This window comes from Pongo abelii, chromosome 1 (genome assembly GCF_028885655.2).
Source record: "Pongo abelii isolate AG06213 chromosome 1, NHGRI_mPonAbe1-v2.0_pri, whole genome shotgun sequence".
Classification (NCBI taxonomy): Eukaryota; Metazoa; Chordata; class Mammalia; order Primates; family Hominidae; genus Pongo; species Pongo abelii.
This window is the reverse complement of record NC_071985.2, coordinates 19,710,626-19,725,699: the sequence shown is the minus strand read 5'-3', so window position 1 is coordinate 19,725,699 and position 15,074 is coordinate 19,710,626. Positions and strand designations below refer to the sequence as shown.

Genomic DNA, 15,074 nt, shown 5'->3' with positions numbered 1-15,074 from the left:
GAACACTTAGCTTCTCAGACCTAGGGTCAAATCGCAGCTATCTCTAGAACTTTTCAGCACTTGGCCTATAGCAGATGTTCACTAAATGTCTGCTGAAAAGACAGAATTCTTCAGATTACTCAATTAATGGAAAAATCTAGGATAAAATCTTCTGATAATCATATTTCATGTTTCTCACTTTTCCTGGTGGTTTTCCAGCAATAACACTTTCTCCTAATTAGCTATTCTATTGAAACTAAGACAACTTGACGAGCAAAGTTCTGGAAGTTTGTTTAATATTGTTCATTCCTACTTTCTATCAACAGCAGCAACAATTACTGCTCTCTGGTTCCAAAGGATGCAGGGCAGCAGATTTTTTAAACAGCTAGGATGGCATGTTCAGAAGGAATTACTCTACAATGGGACAGAGGCCTTGTAAATGGACTCCCCTATTCAAACAATAAGGCACTTAGTATTCTACACCAAGGCCATCATCTGGCCCTGTTTTGGTCAAGGGTATCTCTGAGGAGTTTGAAGGGAAGGAAGAATGGGTGGATCTGACCCTGAAATACTTGATGGCAGGCTGCTGACTGGGCTTCTGTTAGTGTTTCAGAGGAAGTCAGGAACCACCCCTTTGAGAGCATCCTCAGGTTGTTACTGTCCTAGCACTCTCTTCCCATGGCAATGAACCCTGGGTCCTTGACTTTGAAGGTATATGAAAAGAGGGAGCTGAGGTAACTGCTGCTACTAGGATGGAGGATGAAACCATTAAGAAATGGAGCACGTGGTGAAAGATATTTGGAAGGGCACAGAAAGCCCAGGAACAAAGAAGAGAGAAGAATGTAGCCTGAGCATATAAGAAAGGGAACTAGGGCTGAGCTGCAGAAATCACTGCTAACTCCACCTCCACACACAGCCATTGAAGTAGTTTATAATCACCCTAAAGCATCCCAGCAATTTTTTTCCCCCAGAATCACTAGTAAATAAGTTCAGTAAAGAAAGTCCTGTTATACAGTGGCTCACACCTGTAATCCCAGCACTTTGGGAGGCCAAAGTGGGAGGATCACTTGAGGCCAGGAGGTCATGACTAGCCTGGACAACATGGTAAGACCCCACCTCTAACAAGAATAACAAGCAAAAAAAAAAAAAAAAAAAAATTAGCCAGGTGGTTGTGCATGACTGTGGTCCAAGCTACTTGGTAGGCTGAGATGGAGGATCACTTGAGCCTGGGAGGTTGAGGCTGCAGTGAGCTGTGACTGCATCACTGCACTCCAGTCTGGGTGATGGAGAGAGACCCTGTCTCAAAAAAAAAAAAAAAAAAAAAAAAAGAAAAAGAAAGAAGAAGAAGAAAGTCATAAAGTCATATTACATAAAAACATGAACTCACAAAATAGTTAACAATTACAGTCGGCCCTCTGTATCTGTGGGTTTCACATCCATGGATTCAAACAACTGCAAATCAAAAATATTTGGGGAAAAAAAACACCAAAGTCCCAAGAAGCAAATTTTGAATTTACCAGGTGCTGAATACTATGATGAATCCATGTGAATGAGGTGATATGTAGGCTGTATTAGGAATTATAAGTAATCTAGAGATGATTTAAAGAATACAGGAGGATGTCTGTAGATGTAACCTGCTATGCCAAATATTATACCACGTCTTATCAGGCAGGGACTTGAGTATCCGTGGATTTTGGTATTCATGGAGGGGTCCTGGAACCAATCCTTTATGGATACTGAGGGATGACTATACTTATCAATCCAGATTGAGTCAACTCAAGTTTTTCTAAAACAGAATTGGATTTCAAAACATTAAAAAACAAAAACAAATTTAAAAAACTTCAGGAATGTGTCTATAATAATAATAATATTTCCAACTACAGATCCTGAAGTACTAATTTATTCAACAAACCTGACTTCTACATGTGAGGCTCCATGCTGGAGGACAGAGGGAGACCCTGTCCCTAAGGGTCTTGTAGGTTGTCTACAGAAGGAAAAAGTTGCACATACTTTCAGGTACAGATAAAGTAACTGAGAAGTCCTGAGGAAGGAAATGACTTTAGCCAGGGGAATCACAGAGGTTATTAGAAGTGACATGTGAGCATGGCTCTGAATGACAGACAGGGTCTCTGAGGCCAACATCATTCACTTAACGTAGCTCACTGAGGTTTTTGGTCAGTCTGCTCTCTCTGGCACTGTCTTGAGAAGAGGAGAAGTAATTCCACATGGATATTGACGTGAGTTCTCCTGCTCCAGGCTCACCCCACCAGATAAGCCCCCACCATTACCTGTTAGATTGGCCGCCATCTCTTCAGCAGTCTGTGACAGCCGCAGTCCTTGCTTCAGGGGACCATCTGAGTCCACGTACTGCCGGCGTTTGAGGTAGCAGGACACTGCCATCTGAATCTGCTCGGTACGCACTCGTTTCATGACCTTCAAGGGAGGCAACGACAGGATACAGAGACATCAGGGGCCTGGGAGAGCAACCTATCCAACCACACCATCGCAGATGGGTAGGATATGTGGGAGAGAAAGACCAGCCACGTGGCTAAGTGGCCTAGTTAAGACGCAAATCTAAGTTCTCTAATACCAACGTGGTATACTCTTCCATTTTGTCTGTTCCTCCAATGACAATACAGCCAACTTCAATTACAGAAAATAGGAAAAGCATTGATAATAAAGTCCTTAGATCACCCCCAAACTCTGTTTAATACCAAGATTCCAATCAGCCCCATGAAACTTTTCATTAGAGAAGCTAACAAAGAGCAAACAGGGCCAGTCTGAAATTTAGGGCCTTTGATTTCTCCTGCCTACTCTGTGAGAGAGGTGTTAATTAGCAGTGAACTAGCCAAAAAAGCAGGCAGGAGGCAGTGCCAAATCAAAGACCACAGAAACTGGATAAATAGATGTTAACAAAGTATGAAGTTAACAATGGTGAAGGGGATTGTGATATTTTTGCTTAATAGCCAGGAAAAGACTGCCAGCTCTAAGTTAGGGATTTGCAAAATGTGTTTTTATTGTATTTTATTTATTTATTTATTTATTTATTTAGAGACAGAATCTCGCTCTGTCACCCAGGCTGGAGTGCAGTGGTGCGATCTCAGCTCACTGCAAGCTCTGCCTCCTGGGTTCACGCCATTCTCCTGCCTCAGCCTCCCAAGTAGCTGGGACTACAGGCACCCACCACCACGCCCAGCTAATTTTTTGTATTTTTAGTAGAGACGGGGTTTCACCGTGTTAGCCAGGATGGTCTCAATCTCCTGACATTGTGATCTGCCCGGCTTGGCCTCCCAAAATGCTGGGATTACAGGTATGAGCCATCGCGCCTGGCCGTGTTTTCCTTTTAATTGTATAATATTATTTACCTTTTTTGCTCTTTATTTAAACCACAGGTATAGAAAGGCAGCACAACACTAAGAGGGTATGTATATGTGTTAGCATATGTCTCATAAATTCCTGTAAGAAAGGAAAGGAAAATGGTAGGAAGTGAACTGAATAGAATTAAATTATTTTTGACTAATTCAAGCTAATTTGTAGGTTCACAAAAATAAAAAGAAAAGGGAAAAAGAAAAAAAAAAAAGAAGAGGCACTGTTTCCTTTGACTATTGAGTTTATTATCAAGAATGACAGGAACCCCTAGTATTGCCATGGCCTCAAACACTACTTTGCAAGAAATAAATACTGCAGTCCAGATGACCAATGACAGCTGGATGAATTTTGGGGTTCACTTCTGTCACGTAAAACATACTTTCCCCTCCAGGACCAAAATATCGTGTCCATTTTGGAATGCATTTCATTACACATACAAACACGATCATCCCAACCAAAGTAACATTCTCTAAATCAAGGTTTCCCAGTTGTTTTGTGTGGGAGATCTGTTTTTGATCATTTATTTGGATGTGTTTCAAGTTTTCAGTTTCAGTTACATGCATTAGTATTTTCCTTTGAGAGTTCTACCATTCTTTCATTTTATTTTTTTTTTTTGAGACAGTGTCTCGCTCTGTCACCCAGACTGGAGTGCAATGGCATGATCTCAGCTCACTGCAACCTCCACCTCCTGGGTTCAAGTGATTCCCTGCCTTAGCCTCCCGAGTAGCTGGGATTACAGGACCACGCTACCACACCTGGCTAATTATTATATTTTTAGTAGAGATGGGGTTTCACCATGTTGGCCAGGCTGGTCTCGAACTCCTGACCTCAAGTGACTCGCCTGCCTTGGCCTCTCAAAGTGCTGAGATTACAGGTGTGAGCCACTGTGCCTGCCCTTCCATTCTTTTTTAAGATGTAAAATTCCACCTTTTCCAGAAGTCTATTTATTTACTTTTATTTTTATTTTTTAGTAGAGAAGGGGTTTTGCTATGTTGCCCAGGGTGGTCTCAAACTTCTGGGCTCAAGCAATTCTCCTTAGTCTTCCAAATTGTTGGGATTACAGGCATGAGCTACCATGCCTGGTCTTATTTTTCTTTAAACATAAAAAAATTATTTGTATCTAATTTTCGTCCATCTGCAGTTTCTTGTAGCGTATGTGTGGTGAATAACCAAACAAATGTTTTGCCCAGTGACTGTAGCTAACACACTGTCCCAATACCATTTGCAAGTAATTATTTCCTTCTAAACTGATGTGTGGGAGCCCTTTAAAAATATACTCTGAAGACCTACTTTTCAATTCCCTACAAGTCATACAACAGAGCAAACTGTGAAGGCTAGAGACATACTCACAAGTATATATACATATAAATATAAAATGTTAGGACATTGTTAAAAAGAAGGGACACTATGGTTGTGAATCAGTGACATAATGAAACACAATAATAAATTTCCAAATACTGAACTCTCTTCTCACTATGAAATTTACCTTGCTTGGGTATGGTGTATTATTCTCTCACTGTATTGATGACTTAGGTTACTTTTTAATTAAGCTGCTTTTTTAAATTGCTAATACAGGGATTCTGATACTCTGAGAGTAGGGTCCCTGCTCCCATTCTCTGTGGCCACTGATCAGCACTGCCCTATCAGTGATCCTCCAACCTGGCTATACATAAGAATCCCGTGAGTGTGTGGATATATACATAAATAATTTCAGCCCTGCAGATTCTGGTTCAGTGTTATATTTAGAGGAAAGAAAGTTAAATGCACACAGAGGCTGTGACAGTACTGTCCTTTCCCGTGTGGCCCAAAGTCAAGACGAGTCAATCCAACCAGTGCCTCTTCCTATCACTTGCTAAAGCTGCTTTTCACCTAACTTCAAGATCTCCTAGTCTGCGGGCTTTCCCAAACCAGCCCAATTCCCTACTCTAGCTGAGACTGAAATCTTTCCGGCTTCCACACTGCCGATCTTTTGCTGACTTGGGAATGCATGCACATATCGATGCACATCCGTGAGCATTCCGGGAACACGGGCCTGGATCTCTCAGATCACCTCTGACAGGAAAAAACCCTGCATGAGAAAGACAAGTGAATGACTGATCTGGAGAACAGACTCTGCAATGACACAGTGTCCTCAAGGTGTGACAATATATTTATGTGTCTGAGAAGGAAGGGAAAAGATGTGAAGTTAGGAAAGAGTAAACAGAACGGAGTAAGAATGAATGATAGTCAACACTGACCATATTTAAGATTGCTAGAAACTAGTCTGTAATACTGATTCTAACAAATGTGCTTAAATTAGCTGCCCCAAATAGCAATTTCTCTGAGTCCAAACTACCATTTATGATAAGGGCGCTTCCCTGAGCGTGGGTAGTGAGCCAACTGTACGTCCATGGATCTTAAGGACAGGAATTCTGGCAGTGACTCTCTTGCATAACCACGCTAAACTCAAATACTAGAGACACGACCCAATCAACTTAGCTGGGTTTTATTCCAATGTACATATATTTCAAGTGACATGGATAATTAATTAATCTGAGATAAATCGGTCCCCTCCACCCAGATTGATTTCCAGAGTACTAATATCCAAAAAGGGACAAGTGAAGAAAAAAACTCTCCTTAAACTAGACCTAAGTCTCTGGAGAGACTCATACATGAGACAAACAGTGCAGTTTCGTTACCTGCCTAGCTTTTCCTATAATTATAAAATCTTTCAAACTGAAATTGGATTTAGATATAATTATACTCTTTGTTAACTTTTCAGAATTTCTCATAATTTTCAATTTATATAAAATACTTAACTTTCAGAGGTAAAAACAGATGTCAAATACTCTGCTCTTCATATCGCATTATTAGTATTTCTGGAAATCAAAATGAGGATTTTGACACAATGTATATCTATTCTCATGTATCAACAGTTGCCAGATACTTCAACCAAGTTGCTATATAAAATCCCACACGATCATTTCAATGTAACAGCTCTGCAGGGAAAACCACAGCCACACTTAACATTCAACTACAGAAACATGGGGAGGTGGAGATACATGGAACCCAGGCATCCTCTTAAGATGCTGTCAGTGTGGAACTCAAGTCTGGTCAATCCCTTCAGTGGTTACACGCTGCATCCTATCCCTCCACCCCCACCCGTTAGGCTCTAATGTACACGGTCGGTAGAGGAGTGCTGGGAGGCACCCTCACCCACCATGTCACCCATGTCACAGGTTAAAGTACTACGCAGTTCCACGAAATGCCAAAAGAGTACTACCTGGCTCCCCCATCCCTCCCCCTGCCCCAATAAGTTGGCAGTTTTGAGTAGGGGTGAGTTCAAGATAAATTCAGGCACTCACTACACAATCCTCAAATCAGCTCTTCAACTGAGACTTCTGACTGTTGGCTTTCGAGTAATTGTATTTTTTTTCCAATGGTAAATTTATGCTTATAACAGATGAAAAAAATTATTTTTTGCATTTTTTTGTAAAGTGTCTACTAGGTAACTCAAGTTATTAGTTCTTTTCACTCACAGCAACTAAATGGTTGTAATATCAAAAGATCAGTCTAAGTAGGACCTAAAACCCTAGCTTTGCATTAATCATCATGATAAAGTGTATTCAATTAGCTTTGTGAAAATATAAATCACAACTGAAAAATAAATCAGCCATACTACTTTCAGTTTCAGTCATACCTCATGTAATTTAAAAATTATGATAGCCTTTCATATTCAATCTTTGCTCAGACTGACATAAATACACTTGAACTAGAAGCTGTGTTTTTTCCCATGGTGTCCTAAGAAATAAAATGGCACATGGATAAGGCCGTAGCTGGGCTCAGGACGCAGTGAAGAATGTGGCGTTTTGGTGGGGATGGCAGCAGTGGTAGAAAGTAGGTGGAAATCATGAAATCCAGCAAACAGATGTCATGAGAAGTAGATTTTCTCCAACATCAGCTGGGACCTCCATGATGTTCCAGAAGTCTTGTTTCATCAACTACTTACCCTACAGCCTTCCACCTACGCTATTCTAAACCTTCACCAGTCTCCTCCCCCAGCCAGCTGACCCTGCTTCTGACCTCAGCGGGCTACTGAGACTTGGGATTCCTTAACTTTTTGATCTAACTGGTCACTTTCCAGCACCAGCCTTCATGATCTCTCAGCTGGATGTGATGCTGCTGAACTCACCTCCTACTTGAAACTCTCTTGGTCCCTCCCACCGCAAGCCTCTTTTGTGGCTCTGCCCTCCCATTCCCGTCCGCCACTGCTTCACCACACCACTACGCAAGACTTACCGTCAGACCACCTTCCTGAACTCGGTCGATTAACAGACATTCCATCTGCAATACCTCTTCCTTCTCCCGGTTTTCTTAGCCAGCTTAATGGTGCCATTATCCACCATTAAAGCGAAAACAAAACCCCCAAAAAGCCAGTCATGATAAGATTCTGTTCTCTCTCTCCCTTACTTCAAAAAGGCCACCAACTCCTAAATGGGAATTCTCTCTCAACTTAAAAAAAAAAAAATGCGGCTAGTGCAACTCAACCATTTCTGCTGCCCCATCTTGACTGTTTGCTATTTGACAGCACAAATTGCTTTTCGCTCTCTTTAGAGAAGTGGTCTGGCTATATTGCCCAGGCTGGTCTCCATCCTCTGGGCTCATGATCCTCCCAGCTCAGCCTCCCAAGTAGCTAGGATTACAGGTGTATGCCACTATGCCCGACTCTACAAATCACTTCTTAACTGGACTATTCCAATATTCTTCCACCTTTAGGCCCTCCTCATATGGCCCTTTGAAAAGCAGCCAAAGTACATGACAAATCTAATGATGTTACAACCAACCCTAAATCACCCCAACCCTCAAGCAGGTTGTCCCCTCTTGACATCACTCTTCCTCAGTTCCCCTAAATAGATGGAGAGTTCCCTGAGGACAGGGCTTATCTTTGAAACTCATCATAAAAATAAAGTGAGTGCTATCTAGCTTCTTGGAATTCTTGAGAGTTTATTTTAAGCTCATGATCTTTTTAAATTTCTACTTTAATACTGTTTTACAGCACAGAAAAACTGCTTCTACACAAAATCTTATTAACATGGAAGAGTGTGGCACAATCTACAGAATGGCTCTCTACATTACTTACTATGCTTGACTACATAAAGAAAACTTTCACAAATGCTCTATTTGCAAACACCACTGCAGACAGAAATAGGATGTCCTGTTCTCAAAATAAGGGATAAGATGTTTTCCTATGCTTATCACTGTTCCTGAAACTGAATTCAAATGCAGTACATGAGGATTTGGAGACGCTTCATTAAAACATTTATATGTGTGTGTGTGTGTATCTCAAAGTGGATGGAATGATCTTCAATTTTTCATTCTAGAGCAGTACTGTCCAAGAGGAATTTTGGCAAATGACGGAGGTGTTCTAAGTCTGCACTGTTCACAACAGTAGTCACTGGCCACACAGGGCAATTGGGCAATGAAAATATGACTAGTACAACTAAGGAACTGAATTGTTTTAACTAATTTTAATTTAAGTAGTCATATGTGGCCAATGATTACTGTATTGGACAACAGAGTTCTACAGAATCACATTACCTGGTGAAACTAATGCATCAGCATCTTAGCTTAAAAAAGTTAATTCACAAAGTTTTGCATAACACTTCTGCTTACTAATGAGAAAGTCTCCAAAAGTTAGTATTTTGTTTTAAAAACACAGCTACCTTTTATTATTGCCAAACGTTGTAAAGTTATTAACATACCCTTCCACCTTGATACACCTTACTGGGAGGATATCTTCTTTGACTACTAAACAATTATAAATGGAAGTATTTTATAGTGTTTTCTAAACACTAACAATATACAACACTCTTCAAATCATCTTTAAATTAAAAAATAGGAAGGAAAAAGACAATTTGCTTCAGCAGAGAAACAGCAGCAGCTAATTTCTTTCTGTAAAATGTCCAACTAAAAGGTAAGCCCAAACCTATGACTACCTTATCTTAGCAATAAGAAAATTAAAAAGAAAACATTTTAGTCAACTTTAATTTAAAAAAAGGGAAACTCTGAGGGTTACAGATGAAAATCAAATGTCTAACTATAATCTCTATTAATTTACACATATCTAAAATATATAAGGCAATATATTAATTCACTAAACAAATTCACTCCAACTGTTCATGAATATCTTAAACACCAGTGTCTGTGATGAATTAAGCCACTATGAATCATCAAATTCCATTTCCACAGCATTTTACCTTTCCCATCTACTAAATCAGTTACAATAAAGCACGTCTTAAATCCATATACTCTTGCTGGTAATCGCAACCCAAGCCATCAATGCCTGTTCGGGTGAGCAGAACTTCTTTTCATTCCTCATCATCATATATATATATACACACACACAGATATATATGTGTATATATATTATACATACATTATGTTTTGCATTTAACACTTGCACTTTGTGATACCCCCCAACCCCATCAGGAATAATAACTTAATGTCTGAATCTTTCCTATTTTTTTGTTTCACTTATTTGGTAAGATTGAATAAATATCCCAAACTAGCACCAGCTGAGGTTGCTTCAGTTCCAGCCCATTATGTCCTTCCCAAACAGCACCTTGTTGTTCAAAACAGACTGAGAAAGAGTGTCCTGTAACAGGGGAGCCCCAAACATGAGACTTTTGGGGGGAAAACCTTGCTTGTGATCAAGCACATACAATATATACTTGAAGATAATTTTTAAGAGGGAAGGCTGCCTGGTTTCTTCATGCCTTCTGTAAGTGCTGTCTAAGCTTTGAGATTTGGAATAAAATGCCCAACTCTACTACCATTTTCCTTTTGAAATCATGGGCAGATAGGGAACTGCCAGACTTTTTTTATTTTAATAAAAAATAAAAGTAAAATAAAATAAAAATAAAAGTCTTTCTTTTCAATTTTGAAACAAGGTCTTGCTCTGTCACCCAGGCTGGAATGCAGTGGCACAATCACAGCTCATTGCAGCCTTGACTGAGCTCAAAGATCTTCCTGAGTCAGCCTCCTCAGCAGCTGGGGCCACAGACATGCACACCATCATACCTGGTTAGTTAAAAAAAAAATTTTTTTTTGTAGAGACGGGGTCTCACTACGTTGCCCAGGCTGGTCTCAAACTCCTGTGCTCAAGTGATCCTCCCACAGTGCTGGGATTATAGGCATGAGCCACCACACCTGGCCCTACTTTCAACATAATACTATACTACCATAGGCACAATCTTCCCGAGGAGCTAATCTGATGTTATCTCTGCTAAGCTTAAAAACATTTACTGCCGCCGGGCGCGGTGGCTCAGGCCTGTAATCTCAGCACTTTGGGAGGCCGAGGTGGGTGGATCACCTGAGGTCAGGAGTTCAAGACCAGCCTGGTCAACATGGTGAAATCCCGTCTCTACTAATACAAAAATTAGCCAGGCATGGTGGTGCATGCCTGTAGTCCCAGCTACCGGGGAGGCTGAGGCAGGAGAATCGCTTGAACCCGGAAGGCGGAGGTTGCAGTGAGCCAAGATCACGCCATTGCACTCCAGCCTGGGCAACAAGAGTGAAACTCCGTCTCAAAAAACAAAACAAAACAAAATACTTTCTACTGCCTCCACCAGTGTGAAGGATAGAAAAATTGAGTGTCTACTGTGTCACTTCCAGGTTACTCTAATCTGCCTCTGTTTACCTCACTGGACCAATCCTTGGTTCTTCTTACCCTACTGGTGGGTCCCACTCCACCCTCTCCCCTCAAGGGCCCTCCAGTAGTTGGAGGCACTGCCACACTGGCACTACAACCTGGTTTGGCTTAATCCCACCCGCACTTCACAGCTCAGCTTAGTCATCTCTTCCTCCCAAAAGCTTCCTTGATCACAATCCCTTCCACACACGGACCCAGGAACAAATCTGTCACAGAACTCACCCTATTCTTGTCTATTTCATACACTACCACTACGAATACTTAACACTGAGCATACTCGACGCTAAGACACTTCGAGCACTTAAAATTAAGTGCTTTACATAGACTGCCTTCTTTAAGCTCACAACAAACCTATGAGGTAGGTAACATTCTTCAGATGGGAAAGCTGAGGCGCAAAGAAGTTACACAGTGCCAGGATGAGAACTCAGGACATCTGGCTGAAGGGTCTGAGCTCTCACCTTCTATAGCATCTTGCTGCTCAAAGGATTCTACATATGACCAGGGGCTTCCTGAGGGAGCACAACAATGAATGCTTACTAGAAGCTTGCTGAGAGAATGATCAGAACATTTACTATCTGAGAAGCTACCAGTTACATACAAGACAGGCTGGAAACTTGACTTCTAGTACTGTCCATTGAGTAATGCTGGTTTAACAAATGACCCCTAGAGCTCCCTTCCAGCAAAACAAATTAGAAAAAACAAAACCCCCTTTCTTTCCCCAGGGATGTCCTTCACAGGTGCTAATAATATTGCTTGCAAAACCAAAAACCAGTTACTGAGTAGTTAAGTGAGGCCTTTACCTAGTTTCACAGTGACAGAAGCTCACATAAGCCTCACATTTAGAGGCAGGAGCAACAAAACTATTCCAAGATACACTAATCTAATTTGTTGTTGATGACAAAGAAAAATACTCAAAACAAGCCCATCTTTTAATTTTCTAGCTTAGCACTGATTTTTAAGGCAGGAAGGATTTACGATTCATTAAAAAATTAGCATATATTCCATTTAACGCAAAAACTTAGGACTACAGGGAACCTAGAAGGTATTTTGCCAAAAAGGAAACGATAATAGCTAACATTTAGCTATTTTCATATACGTCATTCTTTTTCTGGGTACCTTTAAAAAGGTCGTTTTTTGGGAGGCTGAGGCGGGAGGATTGCTTGAGCCCAGGCCTGGGCAACACAGAGGCACCCTGTCTCTTAAAGATAAAAAAAATCCACGTTTAAGTTATTCCTCATCATCGCATTTTATAGATGAGGAAACTACAGTTCAGAGAGGTTACGCAGATGGCTACATGGTTTCCATCCTAGGTCTACTGTCACCAAGCTCTATCCACTACATTATGCTGTTCCAAAGTTTAAAGATGTGGCCAGATGCATTTAACCTATTTAGCACAAAACTCCCTTTCCTACTCCCACTTCCAAGTAGAGCTGTGACCAGGAACTGGGGAACAGCCTCCGTGTCCTCCACTACATCCCCAACTCAGGTGTTGGCACACTTGAATCGCCTGATATAAGACATGCTCCGCCCTTACTGTTCCTCTCAGCACAGCTCCCAACTGCTTGTTAGCAGGAGTCACCATTCCGAGATTCCAATCTGCAAGGTCAGTTTAGGTACAGTAATTTAAGACAGACACCGCATGGGACTGGCACTTACCTTCTGATCCCAGAACCACAAAGACTGCGAGATCCGCATTACAACGACTTTCACAACTGATGGGAGAACTGCATGTAGCGTTCCTGCACTCTCCACTTCCGCTAAGTCTAAAATGACACCACTGTTTCTAACCATCCACTCACTTCGGACCAACGACTTATCGAATACATTTTCAAAAGCCTGGCAGCTTCGCGAGCTGGAGGTGGTGAACCCGTCCCACACCATGGGCGCACCAACCTTACCTTGCTGTCATGAGGCAACGAACCCCGAGAGACACCCTTGCACATCGGCACTCTCCTGCAGTAGCTAGTCTAACTCTGGCTCCCCCGTGTCACACGCGGAGATCGACTCCACACCCACCCACGCACGATCACCATGTGCAAAGTTGAATCCCGACTTCGCCGCAAAGACATTTCCTTTTCCCCTACATGCAAAGGAGCTGTGGAGCCGTGCTCCCTGCTTGGCTGTCGGGCACTGGGATACATGCCCCGCGGGCGCCCGCCACCTCCTCCCCGAGCCCGGCATCCAACCCGCAGGACCCACCCCTGCGCAGGAACGCGACGCCAGTCCAGGTGTAGCCGCCGACTGCAGGCCACGCCGCCGGCCGCAGCCCGGGACTCGGGAGGCCGAGGGCGGAGGCGCGGCCGTCGCGCCCGCGCAGAGCCGCCCGCCGCCCCCCCGCCCCGCCTCCCGCGCCCCACCCCCACCGCCCGCCGGCGGGAGCCAAGGCGCGCCCCGCCGAGGCCCCACCGCCCCGGCCCCCGCCCGCCCGCGCGCGCGCGCCTCGCGACCCTCCCGGCCCTCCCCGCGGGTGCGCCCGGCACTCACTGAACATCCCAGGCGGCTCCGGCTCCCCCCGCCGCCGCCGCCTCCGGGATCGGGTTGCTTCCGCCTCCGTCGTCTCTGCCGCAGGGTCTCGCTCCGACGGCCGGCTCAGCTGGGCCCCCGCGCCCCGCGCCCCGCCGCCCCCGCCGCAGCTCTGGGCGGCCGCTCCATGACTGACTGACACGGAGCGGGCCGCGGGCTGGGCCGCTCGGGCCTCCAACGCGCAACCGTCTCCGCCAATGGGCGAGGCGCCTCGGCGCTCGGCTGGCGACGCCTGGCGTGCGTGCCTCCCCTCCCCGCTGCGCCGCCAGCGTCGGGCGGAAGGAGCGCGGGTACCGGTCCCACGTGGTGGGGCCGCGGGACCCGGACAGCGGCGGCCGCACCAGGACGGCAGCCGCCGCCGTTGCCGGCGTCCTCCGCTGTCTACCCGGAGCCGTCTCGAGCTGAGCCCCCTACCGGGCCCGGGTCCCGAGGTGAGTCCCCCACCCGCGGTGAGCCCCTACCTGCAGCCAGGTCCCGAGGTGAGTCCCCCACCCGGGGCTGGTCCAGAGGAGATTCCCCTACCTGAGGCCGGGCCCAGATGGGGGGCCCCCCAACCCTGCCCAGTTCCGGTGCCGCCAGCAGACTCTGGGCGAGAGCAGCTTGGGCACGCTCCATTCGCGAAGGCGAACTCCCTGCTGGCTCCTAGCTGGTCTCCCCTGGTTCTTGTTGCTTGGTCTCTTTCTGCTGGGCAGGGAGTGCTGGCAGGGCTGTGCTGTCCGCCCTGGACTTCGCATTGCCCGGTAAGGGCGGTTGGAGGCCCGGAGAGCCGAACTCTGGCGGAGACGGGGAGAGCATCTCGGTTGTCTTTGTAGCCAGTTCAGCAAACACCTGTTATGCACTTTGTAGCTGTCGCGATGGCGGTTCTATGGTAGTGAACTTAGAATCTGTCAGGCATCGTTGAATTCGTTTTGGACATTTTGACAAAATAGGAAAACTGACAGCACTTGATGGTTCTTGTTCTCTGCAGTAGAGTGAAGGCTAACTTAATTTCTAAAATGAAAACGTCTTAACGTTCCTTTTTACTATAACTTTTAGGAAACTCATAGCCAAGTTTACCCAGTTTTATAGTAACTGTAGGTGTTTGGTATGTTTGCTACCCCCGAGATTTCATGGTTTTTTGTTTTCTATTTTTAGTCTTTTCCTTGTGCAAGTATCTCTTGTAGAGTCTTTTTTGAAGTGTGTATGTGCGTTGTAAATTTATACATGACTGAATAAAAGTCTTAGTGGAAGGTTACTGTTGCAGCTGAAATAACAGTATTCCTTTGGGGATTTCTTTTTCACTTGGAGACATATTACTTTTTCCAGATATTGCTTATGTATCTTTTCCTCTTTCAATTTGAAACCATGTATGAATGACTCTTTCCACAAGTAATGTAATCACTGATTTTGGCCTTGTTGAATTCCTGAACACTCACCTTTGGAAGTGATGTTTGATCACAGCTGGAATACATATAGTCCATCTTCTGTGTGTGCATCCATCTTTTGCTTGCTTTTGTCTGAATTTCCCCCAGAA

At 44.1% G+C, this 15,074-nt stretch overlaps 2 protein-coding genes across 4 annotated transcripts in view; one reads left to right on the top strand and one right to left on the bottom strand.

Moving 5' to 3' along the window:
• The window catches only part of TAF5L (TATA-box binding protein associated factor 5 like), a 32,584-nt gene extending 18,937 nt beyond the window's left edge, over nucleotides 1-13,647 (bottom strand). Inside the window, exons 1-2 of one of the 2 annotated variants that reach the window (XM_024237093.3) lie at nucleotides 13,523-13,647; nucleotides 2,268-2,412 (exon numbers count right to left, since the gene is read on the bottom strand). In XM_024237093.3, the coding sequence (XP_024092861.1) occupies nucleotides 2,268-2,409 (142 nt within the window). In that variant the 5' untranslated portion in view covers nucleotides 2,410-2,412; nucleotides 13,523-13,647. Of the gene's footprint in view, nucleotides 1-2,267; nucleotides 2,413-13,237; nucleotides 13,330-13,522 lie in introns of those variants that run through there. The other variant, XM_054561789.2, reaches the window with a different exon arrangement.
• Nucleotides 13,648-13,814: 167 nt separating this feature from the next.
• The window catches only part of URB2 (URB2 ribosome biogenesis homolog), a 33,135-nt gene continuing 31,875 nt past the window's right edge, over nucleotides 13,815-15,074 (top strand). Inside the window, exon 1 of one of the 2 annotated variants that reach the window (XM_002809322.6) lies at nucleotides 13,815-13,992. The gene's annotated coding sequence lies outside the window, so the exon portion shown is untranslated. Of the gene's footprint in view, nucleotides 14,041-15,074 lie in introns of both variants that reach the window. The other variant, XM_054561780.2, reaches the window with a different exon arrangement.